A 23,534-nucleotide genomic window follows, 5' to 3' on the forward strand; every position below is an offset into this window, starting at 1 on the left:
GTGACTTTCACTTCACTTTCATACTATCATTTTGATTACTGTAGCTTTGTACTATGGTCGAAGTCAAGGAGTGTTATTCCTCCAGCTCAAGGAGTGTTATTCCTCAAGCTTTGTTGGTTTTCTTAAATTTTTTTTGACTATTTGACTATTTTTATCATTTGTTTTTCCATAAAAATTTTATACTTTTTTGTTCCAGTTCTGTGAAAAATGCCATTGGTAATTTGATAGGCTTTGCATTGAATCTGTAGATTGCCTTGGGTAGTACGGTCATTTTGACAATACCTATCTTTCCAATCCAAGAACATAGTATATCTTTCCATCTGTTTTGTCATTTTCAATTTCTTTCATCAGTGTCTTATAGTTTCAGGGGTACAGATATTTTACCTCCTTAGGTAGATTTATTCCTAGGCATTTTAGTCTTTTTGATGCAGTGATAAACGGGATTGTTTCCTTAATTTCCCTTTCTGATACTTTGTTAATAATGTATAGAAATGCAGCACATTTTTGTATATTAATTTAATATCCTGAAACTTTACCGAATTCATTGATGAACTCTAATAGTTTCTGGTAGTGTCTTTAGGATTTTCTATGTATAGTATCATGTCATCTACAAATAGTGACAGTTTGATTTCTTCCTTTCCAATTTAGATTCTTTGTATTTAAAAGAATTGTCTTTTACAAAGTCAAAAATTGCTGAGGTAAAACCATAGGGGTAACATGGATTTCCAGAAACATCGTTCAGTCGTGTCTAACTCTTTGCGACCCCTTGGATTATACAGACCATGGAATTCCCCAGGCCAGAATACTGGAGTGGGTAGCTGTTCCCTCCTCCAGGGGATCTTCCTAACCCAGGGGTTGAACCCAGGTCTCCCCACATTGCAGGTGAATTTTTTACCAGCTGAACCACCAGGGAAGCCCAAGAATACTGCAGTGGCTAGCCTATCCCTTCTCCAGGAAATCTTCCTGACCCAGGAATTGAAGTGGGGTCTCCTGCATTGCAGGTGGATTCTTTACCAGCTTAGATACCAGGGAAGCCCCTCCAGAAACATGGGAGAGACAAGTTTCCTCATGCACTTTCATGCATCTAGAATCCTGCTGAGGTGAAGAAATAAGATGTTTCTTTTTTGTAGGTTACAGGTGGGCTGACTCTTTAGGGCAAAAGCTGGTGTTTCAGAGCAGCTCTAAAAAGCCCACCTGAATGTTCCTGGTTTATACTGAGGCCCTACTTTCTCATCCCTAGTCCTGGAAAGAAATCAGATTGAGTGTTAGAAATGGAATGGCTGCTAAGCTTATAGTCATAATTTGTACTGTTAAATGAACTTGTGGGATGTATGATATATAGAAAATGACTTGCCTTTTAATTACCTTTCCACAACTGTGGTAAAATAACTTTTGGCTTTTGATCATTGATTTTAAAAAATTTGCAAAAAAATATACACAACAAAATTTATAGTTTTAACTCTTTTTAAGTGCACCATTTAGTGACATCAGGTACATTCACATTGTTGTGGAGTTATCACCATTATGCATCTCCAGAACTTTTTCATCTTCCCAAATCTGTACCCATTAAGCACTAAGGTTCTACTCCCGTCCCTTCACCATCATCACCATTCTACTTCTCTTTATGAATTTCACTACTCCAGGTGCCTCATATAAGTGAAAGCATATAATGTCCGGATTATGTCACCTAGCATAATGTTTTCAATGTTTATCCAAGTTGTATCAGGTGTCAGAATTTAATTTCTTTTTAAGACTGAATGATATTTCATGATAGGTATGTACAATATTTTGTGTATTCATTCATCTGTTAATAAACATTTGGGTTGTTTCCATCTTATATCTATTGAGAATAGTGCTGTTATGAACAAATGAACATGAACATATACAAATAGCTGTTCAAGGTTGCACTTTCAGTTCTTTTGAGTACATTCCCAGTAGTGGAACTGTTGTGCTATATACTAATCTTATGTTTAATTTTTTGAGAAACCGCCATATTCTCCTCCATCATGGCTACATAATTTTATATTTTCTACATGATCACTGATTTTTCTCTTTAACTTGAGAACTAAATGAAAAGTTTTCATGAATTCTGACATTTTCTTTGGATCCATGGCTCCAGTTAGTGGTCCACTGAAACATCTCACAGTGGTCACTTCAGATTCCTGATCTCTAGGGCATATATTGGAACTTTTTACCAAATAAAGGGATCATGTAAAACAGGCTGTTTTTTGGTAAAGTCAGGCATTAAAGGCCATAGATTCCTCACAAGAATATTATTTTGAACTTTATTCTCTGCTCATTTTATTGCATATTATTTAAAAAATTAAAAAATAATTTAATAAGTATTTATTTTTGTCTGTGCTGGGCCTTTGTTGCTTTGTATGGGTTTCTCTTGTTGTTTCTCTTGTTGAGGGGTGCTCTCTAACTGCAATGTGCAGATGGTTTCTATTATTGTGGAGATGGCTTCTCTTATTGCAGAAGACAGGCTGTAGGGTGCTCGGGCCTAAGAATTGTAGTGCACAGGCTTAGTTGCTCTGCAGCATGTGGGATCTTCCCAGATGAGGGATCAAGGTCGTGTCCCCTGCATTGGCAGGCAGATGCTTAACCACTGAACCACCAGGGAAGTCCTCTGCTCATATTGGAATGAGGAAACTAAGATCAAAGTTCTTAAGTTATTTCACATGCAGTGTTAATGATTGATTCCAAGTTCCCTAATTTATAGTCGAAGTCCTCTAATTTCTTGCTTTAAGGCAATTTCTCCACCGTCATCTAGTTAGGCTCAAATTTACTTTATTTTTCTCCTAAGTCTAAACCAACATCCTTTACACTCTGGGCAGACCCAAGTTCATTGAGAAACAGGTGAGGGATTTTGTTTCTACCTCCTACTCCTCCCTTTGCTGTCCTTGTGGGCGGGGCTTCTGCCACATTGAGGAGATAAAGGATGAATATGCGTCCCTAGAGCCCTGCTGTCAGGGGTTATCCTGCCCATCCTGATACCATGCATGACCCCAAGAAAGTGTCATCCATTTTGCTATGTTTTAAGTATGAATTTATATCAACACGGGAACCCAATTCTCTGTCTCCCTCTCTTCTTTCAGACCCTTCGCCTGAGTAACTCGGCCATAGGGAAGACCACCACAGGCCAGATAGTCAACCTGCTGTCCAACGATGTGAACAGGTTTGACAGGGTAAGTGCCCAAGGGATCCTCTTTCATTTCTCACTGGGTTCAGCATTTTTGGAGCCAAGTGCCAGGGTTTGGTGTCAGCCAGAATTCTGTTGAGAACTTAAGATAAGAGTTGTTGTTATCCAGCTCTCATCTCTTCTGTGTGCAACTTACATGTGAAAATATGTATTGTCCTGTGGATTAGAATTTTGTTTTTCTAATACTAGGTAGGCAGTAGTGTTCTTTCCCAGCTTTGTTAGTGTCCCTAAAGTCCTCCTGGTGTAGCCCTTCTTGGCACATGCTGTCAGTGTTGCTGAACTGACTTCCTTCTCCTCTAGATGATGAAGGCTTGGTGGGCAGGGTTTGTTATTTCCACTGTGCCCTGTTCAGTGCTGCTTCACAGGAGACCTGTGAGGAATATGCCAAGTAGGTGGTCTCCAGCTGGACTCAACTTCCTGTCAGGTGTCAACCCCACCTCCTTTTTTTTTTTCACACTTACCTTATGACTCTGTGGTACTTGTTTCCACTGTTTCCCCATGAATTTGCCACGAAGTGATGGGACCAGATGCCAAGATCTTAGTTTTCTGAATGTTGAATTTTAAGCCAGCTTTTTGGCTCTCCTCTTTCACTTTCATCAAGAGGCTCTTTAGTTCTTCTTCACTTTCTCCTTAATTGTGGCATCATCTGCATATCTGAGGTTATTGATATTTCTCCTGGCAATCTTGATTCAAGCTTGTGCTTCATCCAGTCCAGCATTTCTCATGATGTACTCTACATATATTTTTGGGCTCCAAAATCACTGCAGATGGTGACTGCAGCCATGAGACTAAAAGATGCTTGCTCCTTGAAAGAAAAATTATGACCAAACTAGACAGCATATTAAAAAGGAGAGACATTACTTTGCCAACAAAGGTCCATCTAGTCAAGGCTGTGGTTTTTCCAGTAGTCATGTATGGATGAGATATTTGGACTATAAAGAAAGCTGAGTGTCAAAGAATTGATGCTTTTAAACTGTGGTGATTGAGAAGACTCTTGAGAGTCCCTTGGCCCACAAGGAGATCCAACCAGTCCATCCTAAAGGAGATCAGTCCTGGGTGTTCATTGGAAGGACTGATGCTGAAATTCTAATACTTTGGCCACCTGATGGGAAGAACTGACTCATTTGAAAAGACCATGATGCTGGTAGATTGAAGGTGGGAGGAGAAGGGGACAACAGATGATGAGATGGTTGGATGGCATCACTGACTCAATGGACATGAGTGTGAGAAACTCTAGGAATTGATGATGGACAGGGAGGCCTGGTGTGCTGCAGCGCATGGGGTTGCAAAGAGTTGTACATGACTGAGAGACTGAACTGAACTGTATGCAGTACTAGGATGCAATCTCAAAAACGACAGAATGATTTCCGTTCATTTCCGAGGTAAACCATTCAATATCACAGTAATCCAAATCTATGCCCTGACCAGTAATGCTGAAGAAGTTGAAGCTGAACAGTTCTATGAAGACCTACAAAACCTTCTAGAACTAACACCCAAAAAAGATGTCCTCTTCATTATAGGGGACTGGAATGCAAGAGTAGGAAGTCAAGATCTACCTGGAGTAACAGGCAAATTTGGCCTTGGAGTGCAAAATGAAGCAGGGCGAAGGCTAACAGAGTTTTGCCAAGAGAAAACATTGGTCATAGCAAACACCCTCTTCCAACAACACAAGAGAAAACTCTACACATGGACATCACCAAATGGTCAACACCGAAATCAGATTGATTATATTCTATGCAGCCAAAGATGGGGAAGCTTTATACAGTCATCAAAAACAAGACTGGGAGCTGACTGTGGCTCAGATCATGAACTCCTTATCGCCAAATTCAGACTTAAATTGAAGAAAGTAGGGAAAACCACTGTGCCATTCAGGTATGACCTAAATCAAATCCCTTATAATTATATAGTGGAAGTGACAAATAGATTTCAAAGGATTAGATCTGATAGACAGAGTGCCTGATGAACTATGAATGGAGGTTCCTGACATTGTACAGGAGGCAGTGAAGACCATCTGCAAGAGAAAGAAATGCAAAAAGGCAGAATGGTTGTCTGACCTTACAAATAGCTGAGAAAAGAAGAGAAGATAAAGGCAAAGGAGAAAAGGAAAAATATACCCATTTGCATGCAGAGTTCCAAAGATTAGCAAGGAGAGATAAGAAAGGCTTCCTCAGCAATCAATGCAAAGAAATAGAGGAAAACAGTATAGACTGGGAAAGACTATAGATCTCTCCAAGAAAATTAGAGATACCAAGGGAACATTTCATGCAAAGATGGGCACAATAAAGGACAGAAGTGGTATGGACCTAACAGAAGCAGAAGATACTAGGAAGAGATGATAGGAATACACAGAAGAACTATACAAGAAAGATCTTCATGATCCAGATAACCACAATGGTGTGATCACTCACCTAGAGCCAGACATCCTGGAATGTGAAGCCAAGTGGACCTTATGAAGAATCACTATAAACAAAGCTAGTGGAAGTGATGGAATTTCAGTTGAGTTATTTCAAATCCTGAAAGATGGTGATGTGAAAGTGCTGCACTCAATATGCCAGCAAATCTGGAAAACTGAGCAGTGGCCACAGGACTGAAAAAAGTCAGTTTTCATTCCAACCCCAAAGAAAGTCAATACCAAAAAAAATGTTCCAGCTACCACACAATTGCACTCATCTCACACCCTAGCAAAGTAATGCTCAAAATTCTCCAAATCAAGCTTCAACAGTACATGAACCATGAATTTCCAGATGTTTAAGCTGAATTTAGAAAAGGCAGAGGAACCAGAGATCAAATTGCCAACATCCGTTGGATCATAGAAAAAGCAAGAGAGTTCCAGGAAAACATCTACTTTTGCATTACTAACTACGCCAAAGCCTTTGACTGTGTGAATAACAACAAACTGTCGAAAATTCTTAAAGAGATAGGAATATCAGACCACCTTACCTGCCTCCTGAGAAATCTGTATGCAGGTCAAAAAGCAACAGTTCGAACTGAACATGGAACAACAGTTTGGTTCCAATTGGGAAAGAAGTACGTCAAGGCTGTATATTGTCACCCTGCTTCTTTTACTTATATGCAGAGTACATCATGCCAAATGACAGGCTGGATGAAGCACAAGTTGAAATTAAGATTGCTGGGTGAAATATCAATAACCTCAAATATGCAGATAATAGCACCCTTATGGCAGAAAGCAAAAAAGAACTAAAGAACCTCTTGATGCAAGTGAAAGAGGAGAGTGAAAAAGTTGCCTTAAAACTCAACATTCAAAAAAAAAAAAAAAAGATCATGGCATCTGGTCCCATCACTTCATGGCAAATAGACAGGGTAACAATGGAAACAGTGACCAGCTTTATTTTCTTGGTCTCCAAAATCACTGCAGATGGTGACTGCAGCCATAAAACTAAAAGACACTTGCTCCTTGGAAGAAAAGTTATGACCAACCTAGACAGCATATTAAAAAGGAGAGACATTACTTTGCCAACAAAGGTCCATCTAGTCAAGGCTGTGGTTTTTCCAGTAGTCATGTATGGATGAGATATTTGGACTATAAAGAAAGCTGAGTGTCAAAGAATTGATGCTTTTAAACTGTGGTGATTGAGAAGACTCTTGAGAGTCCCTTGGCCCACAAGGAGATCCAACCAGTCCATCCTAAAGGAGATCAGTCCTGGGTGTTCATTGGAAGGACTGATGCTGAAATTCTAATACTTTGGCCACCTGATGGGAAGAACTGACTCATTTGAAAAGACCATGATGCTGGTAGATTGAAGGTGGGAGGAGAAGGGGACAACAGATGATGAGATGGTTGGATGGCATCACTGACTCAATGGACATGAGTGTGAGAAACTCTAGGAATTGATGATGGACAGGGAGGCCTGGTGTGCTGCAGCGCATGGGGTTGCAAAGAGTTGTACATGACTGAGAGACTGAACTGAACTGTATGCAGTACTAGGATGCAATCTCAAAAACGACAGAATGATTTCCGTTCATTTCCGAGGTAAACCATTCAATATCACAGTAATCCAAATCTATGCCCTGACCAGTAATGCTGAAGAAGTTGAAGCTGAACAGTTCTATGAAGACCTACAAAACCTTCTAGAACTAACACCCAAAAAAGATGTCCTCTTCATTATAGGGGACTGGAATGCAAGAGTAGGAAGTCAAGATCTACCTGGAGTAACAGGCAAATTTGGCCTTGGAGTGCAAAATGAAGCAGGGCGAAGGCTAACAGAGTTTTGCCAAGAGAAAACATTGGTCATAGCAAACACCCTCTTCCAACAACACAAGAGAAAACTCTACACATGGACATCACCAAATGGTCAACACCGAAATCAGATTGATTATATTCTATGCAGCCAAAGATGGGGAAGCTTTATACAGTCATCAAAAACAAGACTGGGAGCTGACTGTGGCTCAGATCATGAACTCCTTATCGCCAAATTCAGACTTAAATTGAAGAAAGTAGGGAAAACCACTGTGCCATTCAGGTATGACCTAAATCAAATCCCTTATAATTATATAGTGGAAGTGACAAATAGATTTCAAAGGATTAGATCTGATAGACAGAGTGCCTGATGAACTATGAATGGAGGTTCCTGACATTGTACAGGAGGCAGTGAAGACCATCTGCAAGAGAAAGAAATGCAAAAAGGCAGAATGGTTGTCTGACCTTACAAATAGCTGAGAAAAGAAGAGAAGATAAAGGCAAAGGAGAAAAGGAAAAATATACCCATTTGCATGCAGAGTTCCAAAGATTAGCAAGGAGAGATAAGAAAGGCTTCCTCAGCAATCAATGCAAAGAAATAGAGGAAAACAGTATAGACTGGGAAAGACTATAGATCTCTCCAAGAAAATTAGAGATACCAAGGGAACATTTCATGCAAAGATGGGCACAATAAAGGACAGAAGTGGTATGGACCTAACAGAAGCAGAAGATACTAGGAAGAGATGATAGGAATACACAGAAGAACTATACAAGAAAGATCTTCATGATCCAGATAACCACAATGGTGTGATCACTCACCTAGAGCCAGACATCCTGGAATGTGAAGCCAAGTGGACCTTATGAAGAATCACTATAAACAAAGCTAGTGGAAGTGATGGAATTTCAGTTGAGTTATTTCAAATCCTGAAAGATGGTGATGTGAAAGTGCTGCACTCAATATGCCAGCAAATCTGGAAAACTGAGCAGTGGCCACAGGACTGAAAAAAGTCAGTTTTCATTCCAACCCCAAAGAAAGTCAATACCAAAAAAAATGTTCCAGCTACCACACAATTGCACTCATCTCACACCCTAGCAAAGTAATGCTCAAAATTCTCCAAATCAAGCTTCAACAGTACATGAACCATGAATTTCCAGATGTTTAAGCTGAATTTAGAAAAGGCAGAGGAACCAGAGATCAAATTGCCAACATCCGTTGGATCATAGAAAAAGCAAGAGAGTTCCAGGAAAACATCTACTTTTGCATTACTAACTACGCCAAAGCCTTTGACTGTGTGAATAACAACAAACTGTCGAAAATTCTTAAAGAGATAGGAATATCAGACCACCTTACCTGCCTCCTGAGAAATCTGTATGCAGGTCAAAAAGCAACAGTTCGAACTGAACATGGAACAACAGTTTGGTTCCAATTGGGAAAGAAGTACGTCAAGGCTGTATATTGTCACCCTGCTTCTTTTACTTATATGCAGAGTACATCATGCCAAATGACAGGCTGGATGAAGCACAAGTTGAAATTAAGATTGCTGGGTGAAATATCAATAACCTCAAATATGCAGATAATAGCACCCTTATGGCAGAAAGCAAAAAAGAACTAAAGAACCTCTTGATGCAAGTGAAAGAGGAGAGTGAAAAAGTTGCCTTAAAACTCAACATTCAAAAAAAAAAAAAAAAGATCATGGCATCTGGTCCCATCACTTCATGGCAAATAGACAGGGTAACAATGGAAACAGTGACCAGCTTTATTTTCTTGGTCTCCAAAATCACTGCAGATGGTGACTGCAGCCATAAAACTAAAAGACACTTGCTCCTTGGAAGAAAAGTTATGACCAACCTAGACAGCATATTAAAAAGGAGAGACATTACTTTGCCAACAAAGGTCCATCTAGTCAAGGCTGTGGTTTTTCCAGTAGTCATGTATGGATGAGATATTTGGACTATAAAGAAAGCTGAGTGTCAAAGAATTGATGCTTTTAAACTGTGGTGATTGAGAAGACTCTTGAGAGTCCCTTGGCCCACAAGGAGATCCAACCAGTCCATCCTAAAGGAGATCAGTCCTGGGTGTTCATTGGAAGGACTGATGCTGAAATTCTAATACTTTGGCCACCTGATGGGAAGAACTGACTCATTTGAAAAGACCATGATGCTGGTAGATTGAAGGTGGGAGGAGAAGGGGACAACAGATGATGAGATGGTTGGATGGCATCACTGACTCAATGGACATGAGTGTGAGAAACTCTAGGAATTGATGATGGACAGGGAGGCCTGGTGTGCTGCAGCGCATGGGGTTGCAAAGAGTTGTACATGACTGAGAGACTGAACTGAACTGTATGCAGTACTAGGATGCAATCTCAAAAACGACAGAATGATTTCCGTTCATTTCCGAGGTAAACCATTCAATATCACAGTAATCCAAATCTATGCCCTGACCAGTAATGCTGAAGAAGTTGAAGCTGAACAGTTCTATGAAGACCTACAAAACCTTCTAGAACTAACACCCAAAAAAGATGTCCTCTTCATTATAGGGGACTGGAATGCAAGAGTAGGAAGTCAAGATCTACCTGGAGTAACAGGCAAATTTGGCCTTGGAGTGCAAAATGAAGCAGGGCGAAGGCTAACAGAGTTTTGCCAAGAGAAAACATTGGTCATAGCAAACACCCTCTTCCAACAACACAAGAGAAAACTCTACACATGGACATCACCAAATGGTCAACACCGAAATCAGATTGATTATATTCTATGCAGCCAAAGATGGGGAAGCTTTATACAGTCATCAAAAACAAGACTGGGAGCTGACTGTGGCTCAGATCATGAACTCCTTATCGCCAAATTCAGACTTAAATTGAAGAAAGTAGGGAAAACCACTGTGCCATTCAGGTATGACCTAAATCAAATCCCTTATAATTATATAGTGGAAGTGACAAATAGATTTCAAAGGATTAGATCTGATAGACAGAGTGCCTGATGAACTATGAATGGAGGTTCCTGACATTGTACAGGAGGCAGTGAAGACCATCTGCAAGAGAAAGAAATGCAAAAAGGCAGAATGGTTGTCTGACCTTACAAATAGCTGAGAAAAGAAGAGAAGATAAAGGCAAAGGAGAAAAGGAAAAATATACCCATTTGCATGCAGAGTTCCAAAGATTAGCAAGGAGAGATAAGAAAGGCTTCCTCAGCAATCAATGCAAAGAAATAGAGGAAAACAGTATAGACTGGGAAAGACTATAGATCTCTCCAAGAAAATTAGAGATACCAAGGGAACATTTCATGCAAAGATGGGCACAATAAAGGACAGAAGTGGTATGGACCTAACAGAAGCAGAAGATACTAGGAAGAGATGATAGGAATACACAGAAGAACTATACAAGAAAGATCTTCATGATCCAGATAACCACAATGGTGTGATCACTCACCTAGAGCCAGACATCCTGGAATGTGAAGCCAAGTGGACCTTATGAAGAATCACTATAAACAAAGCTAGTGGAAGTGATGGAATTTCAGTTGAGTTATTTCAAATCCTGAAAGATGGTGATGTGAAAGTGCTGCACTCAATATGCCAGCAAATCTGGAAAACTGAGCAGTGGCCACAGGACTGAAAAAAGTCAGTTTTCATTCCAACCCCAAAGAAAGTCAATACCAAAAAAAATGTTCCAGCTACCACACAATTGCACTCATCTCACACCCTAGCAAAGTAATGCTCAAAATTCTCCAAATCAAGCTTCAACAGTACATGAACCATGAATTTCCAGATGTTTAAGCTGAATTTAGAAAAGGCAGAGGAACCAGAGATCAAATTGCCAACATCCGTTGGATCATAGAAAAAGCAAGAGAGTTCCAGGAAAACATCTACTTTTGCATTACTAACTACGCCAAAGCCTTTGACTGTGTGAATAACAACAAACTGTCGAAAATTCTTAAAGAGATAGGAATATCAGACCACCTTACCTGCCTCCTGAGAAATCTGTATGCAGGTCAAAAAGCAACAGTTCGAACTGAACATGGAACAACAGTTTGGTTCCAATTGGGAAAGAAGTACGTCAAGGCTGTATATTGTCACCCTGCTTCTTTTACTTATATGCAGAGTACATCATGCCAAATGACAGGCTGGATGAAGCACAAGTTGAAATTAAGATTGCTGGGTGAAATATCAATAACCTCAAATATGCAGATAATAGCACCCTTATGGCAGAAAGCAAAAAAGAACTAAAGAACCTCTTGATGCAAGTGAAAGAGGAGAGTGAAAAAGTTGCCTTAAAACTCAACATTCAAAAAAAAAAAAAAAAGATCATGGCATCTGGTCCCATCACTTCATGGCAAATAGACAGGGTAACAATGGAAACAGTGACCAGCTTTATTTTCTTGGTCTCCAAAATCACTGCAGATGGTGACTGCAGCCATAAAACTAAAAGACACTTGCTCCTTGGAAGAAAAGTTATGACCAACCTAGACAGATTATTAAAAAGTAGAGACATTACTTTACCAACAAAGGTCTGTATAGTCAAAGCTATTGTTTTCCCAGCAGTCTTGTATGAATGTGAGAGTTGGACTATCAAGAAAGCTGAGCCCCAAACCACTGATGCTTTTGAACTGTGGTGTTGGAAAAGACCCCTGAGAGTCCCTTGGACTGTAAGGAAATCCAACCATTCAATCCTAAAAGAAATCAGTCCTGAATATTCATTGGAAGGACTGATGCTGAAGCTGAAACTCCAATTCTTTGGCCACCTGATGAGAAGTGACTCATTTGAAAAGACTATGATGCTGGGAAAGATTGAAGGTGGGAGGAGAAGGGGACGTCAGAGGATGAGATGGTTGGATGGCATCAGGGACTCAATGAACATGAATTTGAGCTAGCTCTCGGATTTGCTGATGGACATGGAAGCCTGGAGTGCTTCAGTCCTTGGGGTTGCAAAGAGCCAGACATGACTGAATGACTGAACAGAATGAAGATAATGGTGACCTCTTTCAAAAGGTCCCATGTATGCACTGTCACAGTCAGAGTCCCCAACCCTGTAGCAAGCCACAGCTAACCCATGCCTCTGCCAGAGGCTCCTGGACACTCAAGGGGAAGTCTGGGTCAGTCTTGTGGGGTCACTGCTTTTTTCTCCTTCGTTCTTGTACGCACAAGGGTTTTTTTTTTTTTTTTTTTTCTTCTGCCCTCCAAGAGTCTGTTTCCCCAGTCCTGTGTAAGTTTTAGCAGCCCTATAGTGGGGTTAATGGCGACCTCCTCCAAGAAGGCTTATGCCATACCCAGGTCTGGTGCACCCAGAGCCCTTCACCTGTGGCAGGCCACTGCTGACTTGTACCTCTGTAGGAGACACTCAAACACTCAAAGGCAGGTACTGGCTCAGTCTCTGTGGGGTCTCCTGGTGTGCACAAGATTTTGATGGCCACAGGACTGGAAAAGGTCAGTTTTCATTCCAATCCCAAGGAAACTCAATGACAAAGAATGTTCAAACTACCACACAGTTATACTCATCTCACACACTAGTAAAGTAATGCTCAAAATTCTCCAAGCCATGAATCAACAGTATGTGAACGGTGAACTTCCAGAAGTTCAAGCTGGATTTAGAAAAGGCAGAGAGACCAAATTGCCAACATCCATTGGATTATAGAAAAAATGAGAGTTCTAGAAAAACATCTACTTCTGCCTTATTGACTATTCCAAAGCCTTTGACTGTGTGAATCACAACAAACTGTGGAAAATTCTGAAAGAGATGGGAATACCAGACTACCTGACCTGCCTCCTGAGAAATTTATATGCAAGTCAAAATGCAAGTTAGAACTGGACATGGAACAACAGACTGGTTCCAAATAGGGAAGGGAGTGCGTCAAGGCTGTATGTTGTCACTCTGCTTATTTAACTTATACACAGAGTGCATCAAGTGAAATGCTGGGCTGGATGAAGCACAAGGTGGAATCAATCTCCTGTTGCCAGGAGAAACATCAATAACCTCAGATATGCAGATGACAGCACCCTTATGGCAGAAAGTGAAGAACTAAAGAGTTTCTTGATGAAAGTGAAAGGGGAGAGTGGAAAAGTTGCCCTAAAACTCAATATTCATAAAACGAAAATCATGACACCTGGTCCCATCACTTCATGGCAAATAGACAGGGTAACAATGGAAACAGTGGCAGACTTTATTTTCTTGGGCTCCCAAATCACTGCAGAGGGTGACTGCAGCCATGAAATTAAAAGACACTTGCTCCTTGGAAGAAAAGCTATGACCAACCTAGACAGCATAATAAAAAGCAGAGACATCAAAGGACCTTTTCTGACAAAGGTCCTTGTAGTCAAAGCTATGGTTTTTCCAGTAGTCATGTATGGATATGAGAGTTGGACTATCAAGAAAGCTGAGCACAAAGAATTAACGCTTTCAAACTGTAGTGCTGGAGAAAACTACTTAGAATCCCTTGAACAGCAAGGAGATCAAACCAGTCAATCCTAAAGGAAATCAGTCCTGAATGTTCATTGGAAGGACTGATGCCGATGCTGAAACTCCAGTACTTTGGCCACCTGATGGGAAGAACTGACTCATTGGAAAAGACACTGATGCTGGGAAAGATTGAAAGCAGGAGGAGAAGGGGATGACAGAGGATGAGATGGTTGGATGGCATCACCGACTCAATAGACATGAGTTTGAGTAAATTCTGGGAGTTGGTGATGGACAAGGAGGCCTGGTGTGCTGTAGTCCATGGGGCCACAAAGAGTGGAACAGCACTGAAGGACTGAACTGGACAGAGATCTCTTCAAGAAAATTAGAAATACCAAGGGGACATTTCACAGAAAGAGAGCACAATACTCGACAGAAATGGTATGGACCTAACAGAAACAGAACATATTAAGAAGTGGTGGCAAGAATACACAGAAGAACCATACAAAAAAGATTTTAATGACACAGATGAACATGATAGCATGATCACTTACCTTGAGCCAAACATCCTGGAGTATGAAGTCACATGGGCCTTAGGAAGCATTACTACCAACAAAGCTAGTGGGCATGATAGAATTCCAGTTGAGCTATTTTAAATCCTAAAAAAATGATGCTGTTAAAGTGCACACAAAATGCCAGCAAATTTGGAAAACTAAGCAGCAACCACAGGACTGGAAAAGGTCAGTTTTTGTTCCAATCCCAAAGAAAGGCAATGTCAAAGAATGTTCCACATACCACACAATTACACTCATTTCACATGCTAGCAAGGTAATGCTCTAAATCCTTCAATCTAGGCTCCAACAATACAGGAACAGAGAAATTTCAGATGTATAAGCTGGATTTAGAAAAGGCAGAGGAATTATAGATCAAATTGCCAACATTCCTTGGGTCATAGAAAAAGGAAGGGAATTCCAGAAGAACATCTACTGCTTCATTAACTATGCTAATGCCTTTCACTGTGTGGATCACAATAAAATATGGGAAATTCTTTAAGAGATGGGAATACTAGACTACCTACCTGCCTCCCAAGAAACCTGTATGCAGGTCAAGAAGGAAGAGTTAGAACTGTGCATAGCATAATGGACTGGTTCCAAATGAGGAAAGGAATATGTCAAGGCTGTATATTGTTACCCTGCTTATTCAACTTTCATACAGAGTACATCATGTGGAGTCCTGGGCTGGGTGAAGCTGGAATCAAGATTGCTGGGAGAAATATCAATAACCTCAGATGTGCAAATGACACGACTCTAATGGCTGAAAGCAAAGAGGAACTAAAAAGCCTCTTGATGAAGGTGAAAGAGGAGAGTTAAAAAGCTGACTTAAAACTCAACATCCAACAAACTAAGATCAAGGCATCCAGTCCCATCAGTTCATGGCAAACAGATGGGGAAACAATGGAAACAGTGACTCACTTTGTTTTCTTGGGCTCCCAAATCACTGTAGATGGTGACTGTAGCCTTGAAATTAAAAGACGCCTGTCCCTTGTGAAAAAAAAAAAATGTTATAAGAAAGCTAGATAGCCTATTAACAGGAGAGACATTACTTTTCTGACAAAGGTCCATGTAGTGAAAGCTATGGTTTTTTCACTAGTCTTATATGGATATGAAAGTTGGACCATATCATGAAATCTGAGTGCCAAAGAATTAATACTTTCAAACTGTGGTGCTAGAGAAAACTTCTGAGAGTCCCTTGGATAGGAAGGAGATCAAACCAGTCAATCCTAAAGGGAATCAACCCTGAACATTCACTGGATTGAATGATGGTGAAGCCGAAGCTTTAATCTTTTGGCCACATGATGTGAAGAGTTGGCTCACTGGAAAAGACCTTGATGCTGGGAAAGATTGAGGGCAATAGGAGAAGGGGGAAAGAGAGGATGAGATGGTTGGATGGCACCACTGTCTCAATGGATATGAGTTTGAGCAAGCTGGAGATGGTGATGGACAGGGAAGCCTGGTGTGCTGCAGTCCATGGGGTCACAAAGAGTCAGAAATGACTAAGTGATGAACAACAACAACTTCTGTTTCAGTTATTCATTCATCAGACATGAAGTCAGGTACCTCTTCAGTTTCAGGGATGAATAAGGCTTAGTTTCTGCCCTGGAGAAGTCAAAGCCCATCAGGGAGGTAAATACACAAGTCATTACTGGAGGGAGTGGTAGGTACCATAATGTAGACTTTCCTGGGGTTTCAGGGAGCCCCAGGGAAAAAGGCACCTGAATTTGGGGACACACAGAGAGTTTAGGGATGCCCTGAGATAATCCGCATTGTTGACAAAATCAACATTTTCCTTCCAGTGTGCCTGTCTGCTTCTCCCTGGACGTCCCTGAACCCAGCCTTGTGCTGCCCCAGAACAGCATCATCTGGGGAGGATGCTTCTATTTCTGCTTCAGCAGGTTTAAAACCCACTGAGATCATTTCTATTTAGGTTCCTGTCTCTTCCTTCAGAGCAGATTGTTTCTAAATTGTGTGCTTATGGTTTTTCTTTTATACAGTTCTAAGAAGACTTTGTCCTTTTCTTTTAAGGTAATGATACGCTTGCACATCCTGTGGATTGGGCCACTTACGGCTATCGCAGTGATCATCCTGCTCTGGATGGAAATAGGAATATCATCTCTTGCCGGGATGGCACTCCTCATTATTTTGATGCTTTTGCAAAGCTTCTCTGGAAAGTTGTTTTTATCACTCCGGTAAGAGAAACACTGGTTTAAAAAAAATAGATGATATGTACTTGGTGAATCCACAGTCCATGCTTCTGTTAAACAACAACAACAACAACAACAACAACAACAACCTTCTCTGATCTCCTTTTTTTGCATGTGTTGTAGACCCTTCAGGCTTAGCTAGTGGAGGCTCCATCCTTAAACCAAAGACTGATCTTGAAGAGGGAAAGGTGAAGCCATTTCCTGGCTCTTCCTGGAATTGTACTTGAATAAGTATAGTGTCTGTAAGCAGAATTTACCTAAGTCCAAGTTATTTAAACATTATTAAATAGTAATCATCCTTTAGGTCCAATTCAAGCTGCATATATTTTTGCTATGCTTGTATTAGGATCATTTTCAGTTATTTAAGTTCATGTCTTGCTTTTAATTCACTGTTTGCATTAAGTTATCAGAACTCCAAGGGCATAAAGATATAAATTTATAAAATCACACAATACTAGCAGCTTATGTGATAAAAGTGTCTAGTGATGAAGGGTCTAATGGTGATGAATTAGACTTGAAACATATATCAGGGGATTGGAGGTGTGTTGTTCAGATTGTCAGGTGATGGAGATGTTGAACTGTTTGAAGCACATTGAGCTCTTTTCCTTTCTTTTTTTGGTGACTTTATGCATGTTATTTTTCTCTACTTGGAATTTCATTTCTTATCTTTACCACAGAAAGATGTTCCTTATCCTTTGAGGCCCTGTTTGAGTGCTACCAGATCTCTGAAGCTTTTCTTGCTCTCCTTTGCCAGTGGAATTCACAGCCCCATCTTTTCTGCTCTCCAGCACTTTAATCTTATTTTATTATAGCACATTGTCTTTCTGTTAGATTTGGGTGTCTTCTGCCTTCCTTACCTGACCACAACCTCCCTGGGCAGGCGGTTTGTACCTGACTTACTTCAGGTCTTCCTTAGCCAATACTGCAAGTTCTCCAAGTTATTTGTTGAATTGGGCTGAATGGTTTACTTCCTAATTGAAGTCTTCCTCCGTTTGTACTTTGAGTAGGACCTGCCTGTGTTGTCAGCTTAGGAGAGCTGTAGGAAATAATTTGATCCCTGGTCTCTGACTGTGCCACCGCTGCTGTCAGTAAGGAAATTTTTGCTGTGATCACTAAGGCTCATCTCTCACATTTGTTCCCTTAGGAGTAAGACTGCAGCTTTCACAGACACCAGGCTCAGGACCATGAATGAAGTTATAACTGGCATCAGAACAATAAAAATGTATGCTTGGGAAAAGTCATTTGCAGAGCTTATTACCAGATTGAGAAGGTAACTTTCTGTATATGTCAAACCACAGTTCGTACTTTTTTATTTCCTGTTTTTACTGAATAGTTTAAAAGTATTACTGTTCTTTTCTTTACTATCCTCCTAAAAGAAAAATATATATGCTTCTTTCTTATATAGAAATGAAATTTCACATATTAATACCCCAAATCCCAAGGAAGCAATGATCCTAAGATGTTAGTATTTGAGTTGACATTTAAACTAAAACTACAATTTATGTTAATATAGAACAAATGGGAAGATTGTAGAGATTAGGTATATTTGTATTGGGCCAAACTTTATGAAACAGTATTTTTTATTCCAAACAGAGCCATGAAAATACCTTTCCTTTTGAATTTGCTTTAGGTTTATAGAAATTTTTTCCATCTTTCATTTAAATATCTGACGAGTGTTTATACTCAAGCACAAGGTATTCATAATTCTCTGGCTGCACCCTGTTACCTCTCACCTTTGCAGCTTTCTAAGGCCCCTCCCTCTGCTGGGAATACACTCTCTCATCTTCCTTCTTCTCTGGCTTCCACCATCCCTAACTGACTCCCACTCATCTTCTCAGGGTCCATGTATGTGTGAATTGCCCTGACTTTACTGCTCTGGGTTACACATCTCTGCTCTGTGCTCCCTTAGGGGCCATGCTGGCTGCCTCTGTCTAATGTCTTGGTGGACATGTGAAATCTTAGTTCCCTGACTAGGGATCAAACCATGGATGCTGTGTTAAAAGCACAGAGTCTTAACCACTGGGTCACCCATCTTCTTTTCTAAGTTCTTGAACTCCTGGAAGGGACAAGTTCTCTCTTTCTGTCATCCTCAAGGTACCCTGCACAGGACTTGTGATTACGAATGCTTGTTGAATGAATGTTCAGACTCAAGTGTTATTGACCCAAAATGTTTAAAAGTGTGACATTAAGCCTCCATTTAGTTGGGAGATGGAGTGATGATGAAGTGTGTGGTCCTTGGGTCAGGGCAGAGCCCCAAGTGTGCACTGTATAGTGTCTCCATGATGTGAGGCATGGTTTATATTAATCTGTGTCCACCCCTAGAAAGGGACCACTCACACAAGGCACTTGAATTCATAGCTTGGATGTTGATGCTTCTTTTAAAATCTATTTCCTTCTCTCTTTTACAGGAAGGAAATTTCCAAGGTTCTGAGAAGTTCCTACCTTGATGGAATGAATTTGATATTCTTTGACATTGCAAGCAAAGTCATCCTTTTTGTCACCTTTACCACCTATGTGGTTCTTGGCAACATGATCACAGTTAACCAAGTGTTTTTGGCCATAACACTGTACCAAGTTGTGAGGTTTACAGGCATCCTCCTCTTCCCCATGGCCATCGAGAGCGTAGCAGAAACAGTCGCCAGTGTCCAAAGAATCAAGGTTTGGTGACAGACAACTTTTTAAAGTTTTAGGTAGATTTTAGGTAAAATGGTTCCTTTTATTTGGTGTCACTGTGTTCCAGTTAGGTGAGATTTAATGCTTTCGGGCATAGCTGGTAGCTGTTCCAAAATGTCATACATACTCCCCTCTCTTCTTTGGTAGAATACATTACAAATAATGTAAGACCACTGCTCATTTATGAGCAGCAGTAGCAGTGGCACAGGGTTCTTGATGTAAAAGTGATGGCTACAGGGCAACTAAAATGTCTAAAAGCAAAAGAAGTAAACAGATTGCATCTCCTGTGTTAACTTTAATGACTAGCAGCTGTGTTCATTCCTGGGGGGAATTGGATTCCTCTCTGAATCTGGAGGGAAAGAACTTGCTGAGAGGTCAGGCTCCTTGGACAGGAAGAGTGACCTCAGATTCACTTAATTCACTCTTTAAAAATGGTTTCTTTCCTCCACAATTGGTTTGCTTGTTGATTTCTGAACATGCCTTTTGGATCTGACTTGTCCTCTTTACACTTACTCTTTAATCCTATCTCTAGTCTTTATCCCTACTCTTTAATCCTATCGCTAGTTGGCTTCTTCCTTTCAGATTTGTGATTTCCACCATACCCACTGTCTCCATTTTTCCTGTCTCTGTATTGCCAAGGGCAAATAATTTACATCACCAAAATAAGAGCCTGGCATACAGGAGGCTCTGAAGTACTTGCATGTTTATGCGTAGGTCTAAAATGAAGGTAAACTGGCTCTGTGAGCCAGCCTGGGCATGACTTTGAGTGTCTGGGCTTTATAAAATATTTAATTTCTTTTGTCCTTCTCAGTGATGGACAGCCAGTAACAGATCTATAGTGAAGTTAGGTTTGGGTGCAATTTTATTTTATTTTGGGGTCTTATCATAAAAGTTGAATTTTTTTATGATGAAGTTTCTATGTACTATAAAAAAATGATTACTCACAAAGCAGATCAGTTGTACAGGGTTAGTTCTGGTCCCCTGAGTTTTATCATTCTTTCTGCTAGGGGCTTCTAGCAACACTGTTAAGGGATGGTTCATTCAGTTCAACATTTTTTTTTTCCCCTTTGCTTTCGCATTTTGGAAGAAAACACTTAGGAATATCCCTGGGCCATAGTCACATTGTCAATGACAGGGCAATGTGTCCAGATGGAGGCTTCATACATGTGCCATACTGCTGTGATTTTGTTACAGCGCTGTGACTTTGACACAGCTGCTATCTTTGATCACTGATTGCCAGGGCTCACTGTGTGGTCTGGGTAATGCAAAGTCTTACAGGTTTTCTCATTTAATCCTGGCAGCAATTGAATGAGATAAGCATGTGTCCCTGCTTTACAATTAAGGAAACAGGTTTCTGTATCAGGTGAAACAACTCACCCATCCTCAAATAACCTGTAAGTGACATTCTAGGATTCTACCCAAAGCCTGGTTTCTTAGCCATTGTTACATTATTGTCTTCTTAGTACCTTCTGCCAAGTGGAGTAACTCCTTAAGTGTGATTTACATCAACTAGTCTCACTCTGAAGATGTGCAAAGTTTCCCTGCTTCTGAAAAATTAAAAATTTTAACTGTTAGCTCCACTGGCCATTCTTTTTGTTTCCCAGCACTCTGACAAGTGAGGAGGGGAGGGAGGTGGTGAGGTTGTCTCTGTGACTGCCACAATCACCCCCACTTTGGGATCTTGGCTCACTCTGTTAGGCCCCCTGGGTCGCCTTCTCTTCTCTCATTGATTTAAGCAAATACTGCTGAGCCTCCAGCAGCCCCATGAGCCTCTCCCAGCACTTTAGTTCACACTGATCCAGGGCTTCCATTTATGTACACAGCCACTCCCGAGCCACCCAGCGTCATGTCGGGTGGGCTGATGTTAACTCCCTGGTAGTGTTCCAAGCCCCGTGACAACTGACTGTGTCTGGTAGACTGTATCTGATTCTTTAGTGTAGTGCCCGGACCATACTGGACATATCATTGGCATCAAATACATACTGGATTGACTGAAACAACAGTTACAGGAAATGGCTGGGAGCCTACAAAGGCCCAGGGTGGCTCAACCTGCTCTAGAAGCCAGAGAAATGCAGAGGGAGGGAGCAGACTGGGGTTAGCATTCCTGGAACATTGATCTTTGGTGTGTGTATGTGGTAGTGTGTTTCAGCTTAGGGGAGCTGGATCTTATCAAGAGTGGAAATAGATCTGAATGTTCCCTTTGTTTTCTGTGTCTGTCTGTGTATCAAACCAGCCTAACTGGACTCAGCGGGCCTGCTCTCTAAAGAGAGTTGTGGTTAGCACAGCCTGGTGTTCATGTAGACTCTGCTGGCCTGGCTCCTGGTCTGGGCTCCTGAGTCTTGTAGATAATTAGGAACACTCAGTCTTGATTAACAAAGTTAGTCTTAAAGTCTTGCCAGCCATCATGAAATAAAAGAAGATTAAAACCATGAGACTTTATGCTAAAATGTATCTGGAGTCCAATGATGATCTTGACACAGAATTTCCTCCTGTTTGGAGTTGTTCAGTCTTTTTTCTCTTTTTTTTTTTTTTTCTTATTTTCATTTTATTTATTTATTTTTAATTGGAGGATAATTGCTTTACAATGTTGTGTTGATTTCTGCTGTACAAGATCATGAATCAGTCATAATTACACATATATCCCCTCTTAAACCTCAGACTCTTTTCAATCCTGTGGCCTGTAGCCCACCAGGCACTTCTGTCCATGGAATTCTCCAGGCAAGAATACTGAAGTTGGTTGCCATTTCCTTTTCCAGCAGTTCTTCCCAACCTAGGGATCAAGCCTGGGTCTCCTGCATTGTAGGCAGATTCTTTATCATCTGAGCTACCAGGGAAGCCCTATTTTCATTTTATTTATTTATTTATTTTTAATTGGAGGATAATTGCTTTACAATGTTGTGCTGATTTCTGCTGTACAAGATCATCAATCAGTCATAATCATACATACATCCCATCTTAAACCTCAGACTCTTTTCAATCCTGTGGATTGTAGCTCACCAGGCTCCTCTGTCGGTGGAATTCTCCAGGCAAGAATACTAGAATTGGTTGCCATTTCCTTTTCCAGCAGTTCTTCCCAACTCAGGTATTGAACCAGGGTCTCCCACATTGTAGGCAAATTCTTTACCATCTGAGCTACCAGGGAAGCCCTATTTTCATTTTATTTATTGATTGATTTTTAATCGGAGGATAATTACTTTGCAATGTTATGTTGGTTTCTGCCATGCAACGTCATGAATCAGTCATAATTACACGTATATATGACCTCCCTCTTACACTTCCCTCCCCTCCACATCCGACCCCTCCAGGTTGTCACAGCACCAGGTTGAGCTCCCTGTGTTACACAGCAACTTCCATCTAGCTAAGTTGCTCAGCCATGTCCAACTCTTTGCAACCCCCTGGACTGTAACCCGCTAGGCTCCTCTGTCCATGGGATTCTCCAGGCAAGAATACTGGAGTGGGTTGCCATTTCCTACTCCAGGGGATCTTCCCAACCCAGGGATTGAACCTGTGTCTCCTGCATTGGCAAGTTGATTCTTTACCACTGAGCCACCTCTGTTTTACACATGATAGTGTATATATGTCAGTGCTATTTTTCTCTCTCAGTGTATGTCCCACCCTCTCCTTCCCCTGCTGTGTCCACAAGTCTGTTCTCTATATCTGCTTCTCCATTCCTTCCCTGCAAATAGATTCATCAGTATCATTTTTCTAGATTCCATATTTATGCATTAATTTATGATATTTGTTTTTCTTTTTCTGACTTCTCTGTATATAACAGGCTGTAGTTTCATTCACCTCACTACAACTGACTCAAATTCATTCCTTTTTAAGGAATTGCCAACATTCATTGGATCTTAGAGAAAGCAAGGGAATTCCAGAAAAACATTTATTTCTGCTTCATTGACTATGCTAAAGTCTATGACTGTATGGATCACAACAAACTGGAAAATTCTTAAGGAATTGGGAATACCAGACCATCTTACCTGTCTTCTGAGAAACCTGTATGCAGGTCAAGAAGCAACAGTTAGAACTGGACATGGAACAATGGACTGGTTCAAAATTGGGAAAGGATTACGACAAGGCTGTATATTGTCACCATGTTTATTTAACTTATATGCAGAGAAATAAGAGAGAAATGCCAGCCTGGCGTTTGTTAGTTATAAACTGGAATCAAGAATGCTGGGAGAAATATCAGCAACCTCAGGTATGCAGATGATACTACTCTAATGGCAAAAAGCAAAGAAGAACTAAAGAGCCTCTTAATGAGGGCGAAAAAGGAGGGTGAAAAAGCTGGTTTAAAACTCAGTATTAAAAAAC

The 23,534-nt window shown here is 40.7% G+C and overlaps 1 protein-coding gene across 1 annotated transcript in view; it reads left to right on the top strand.

Annotated features, from left to right (window-relative positions):
• LOC122687097 (ATP-binding cassette sub-family C member 4-like) overlaps nucleotides 1–23,534 on the top strand; it is a 330,146-nt gene that overhangs the window by 95,692 nt on the left and 210,920 nt on the right. Inside the window, exons 5-8 of the mRNA XM_043892537.1 lie at nucleotides 3,099–3,188; nucleotides 16,369–16,532; nucleotides 17,692–17,817; nucleotides 18,956–19,205. Of these exons, the coding sequence (XP_043748472.1) occupies nucleotides 3,099–3,188; nucleotides 16,369–16,532; nucleotides 17,692–17,817; nucleotides 18,956–19,205 (630 nt within the window). The remainder of the gene's footprint in view (nucleotides 1–3,098; nucleotides 3,189–16,368; nucleotides 16,533–17,691; nucleotides 17,818–18,955; nucleotides 19,206–23,534) is intronic.

Source organism: Cervus elaphus, chromosome 30 (genome assembly GCF_910594005.1).
Source record: "Cervus elaphus chromosome 30, mCerEla1.1, whole genome shotgun sequence".
In the NCBI taxonomy this organism is placed as follows: Eukaryota; Metazoa; Chordata; class Mammalia; order Artiodactyla; family Cervidae; genus Cervus; species Cervus elaphus.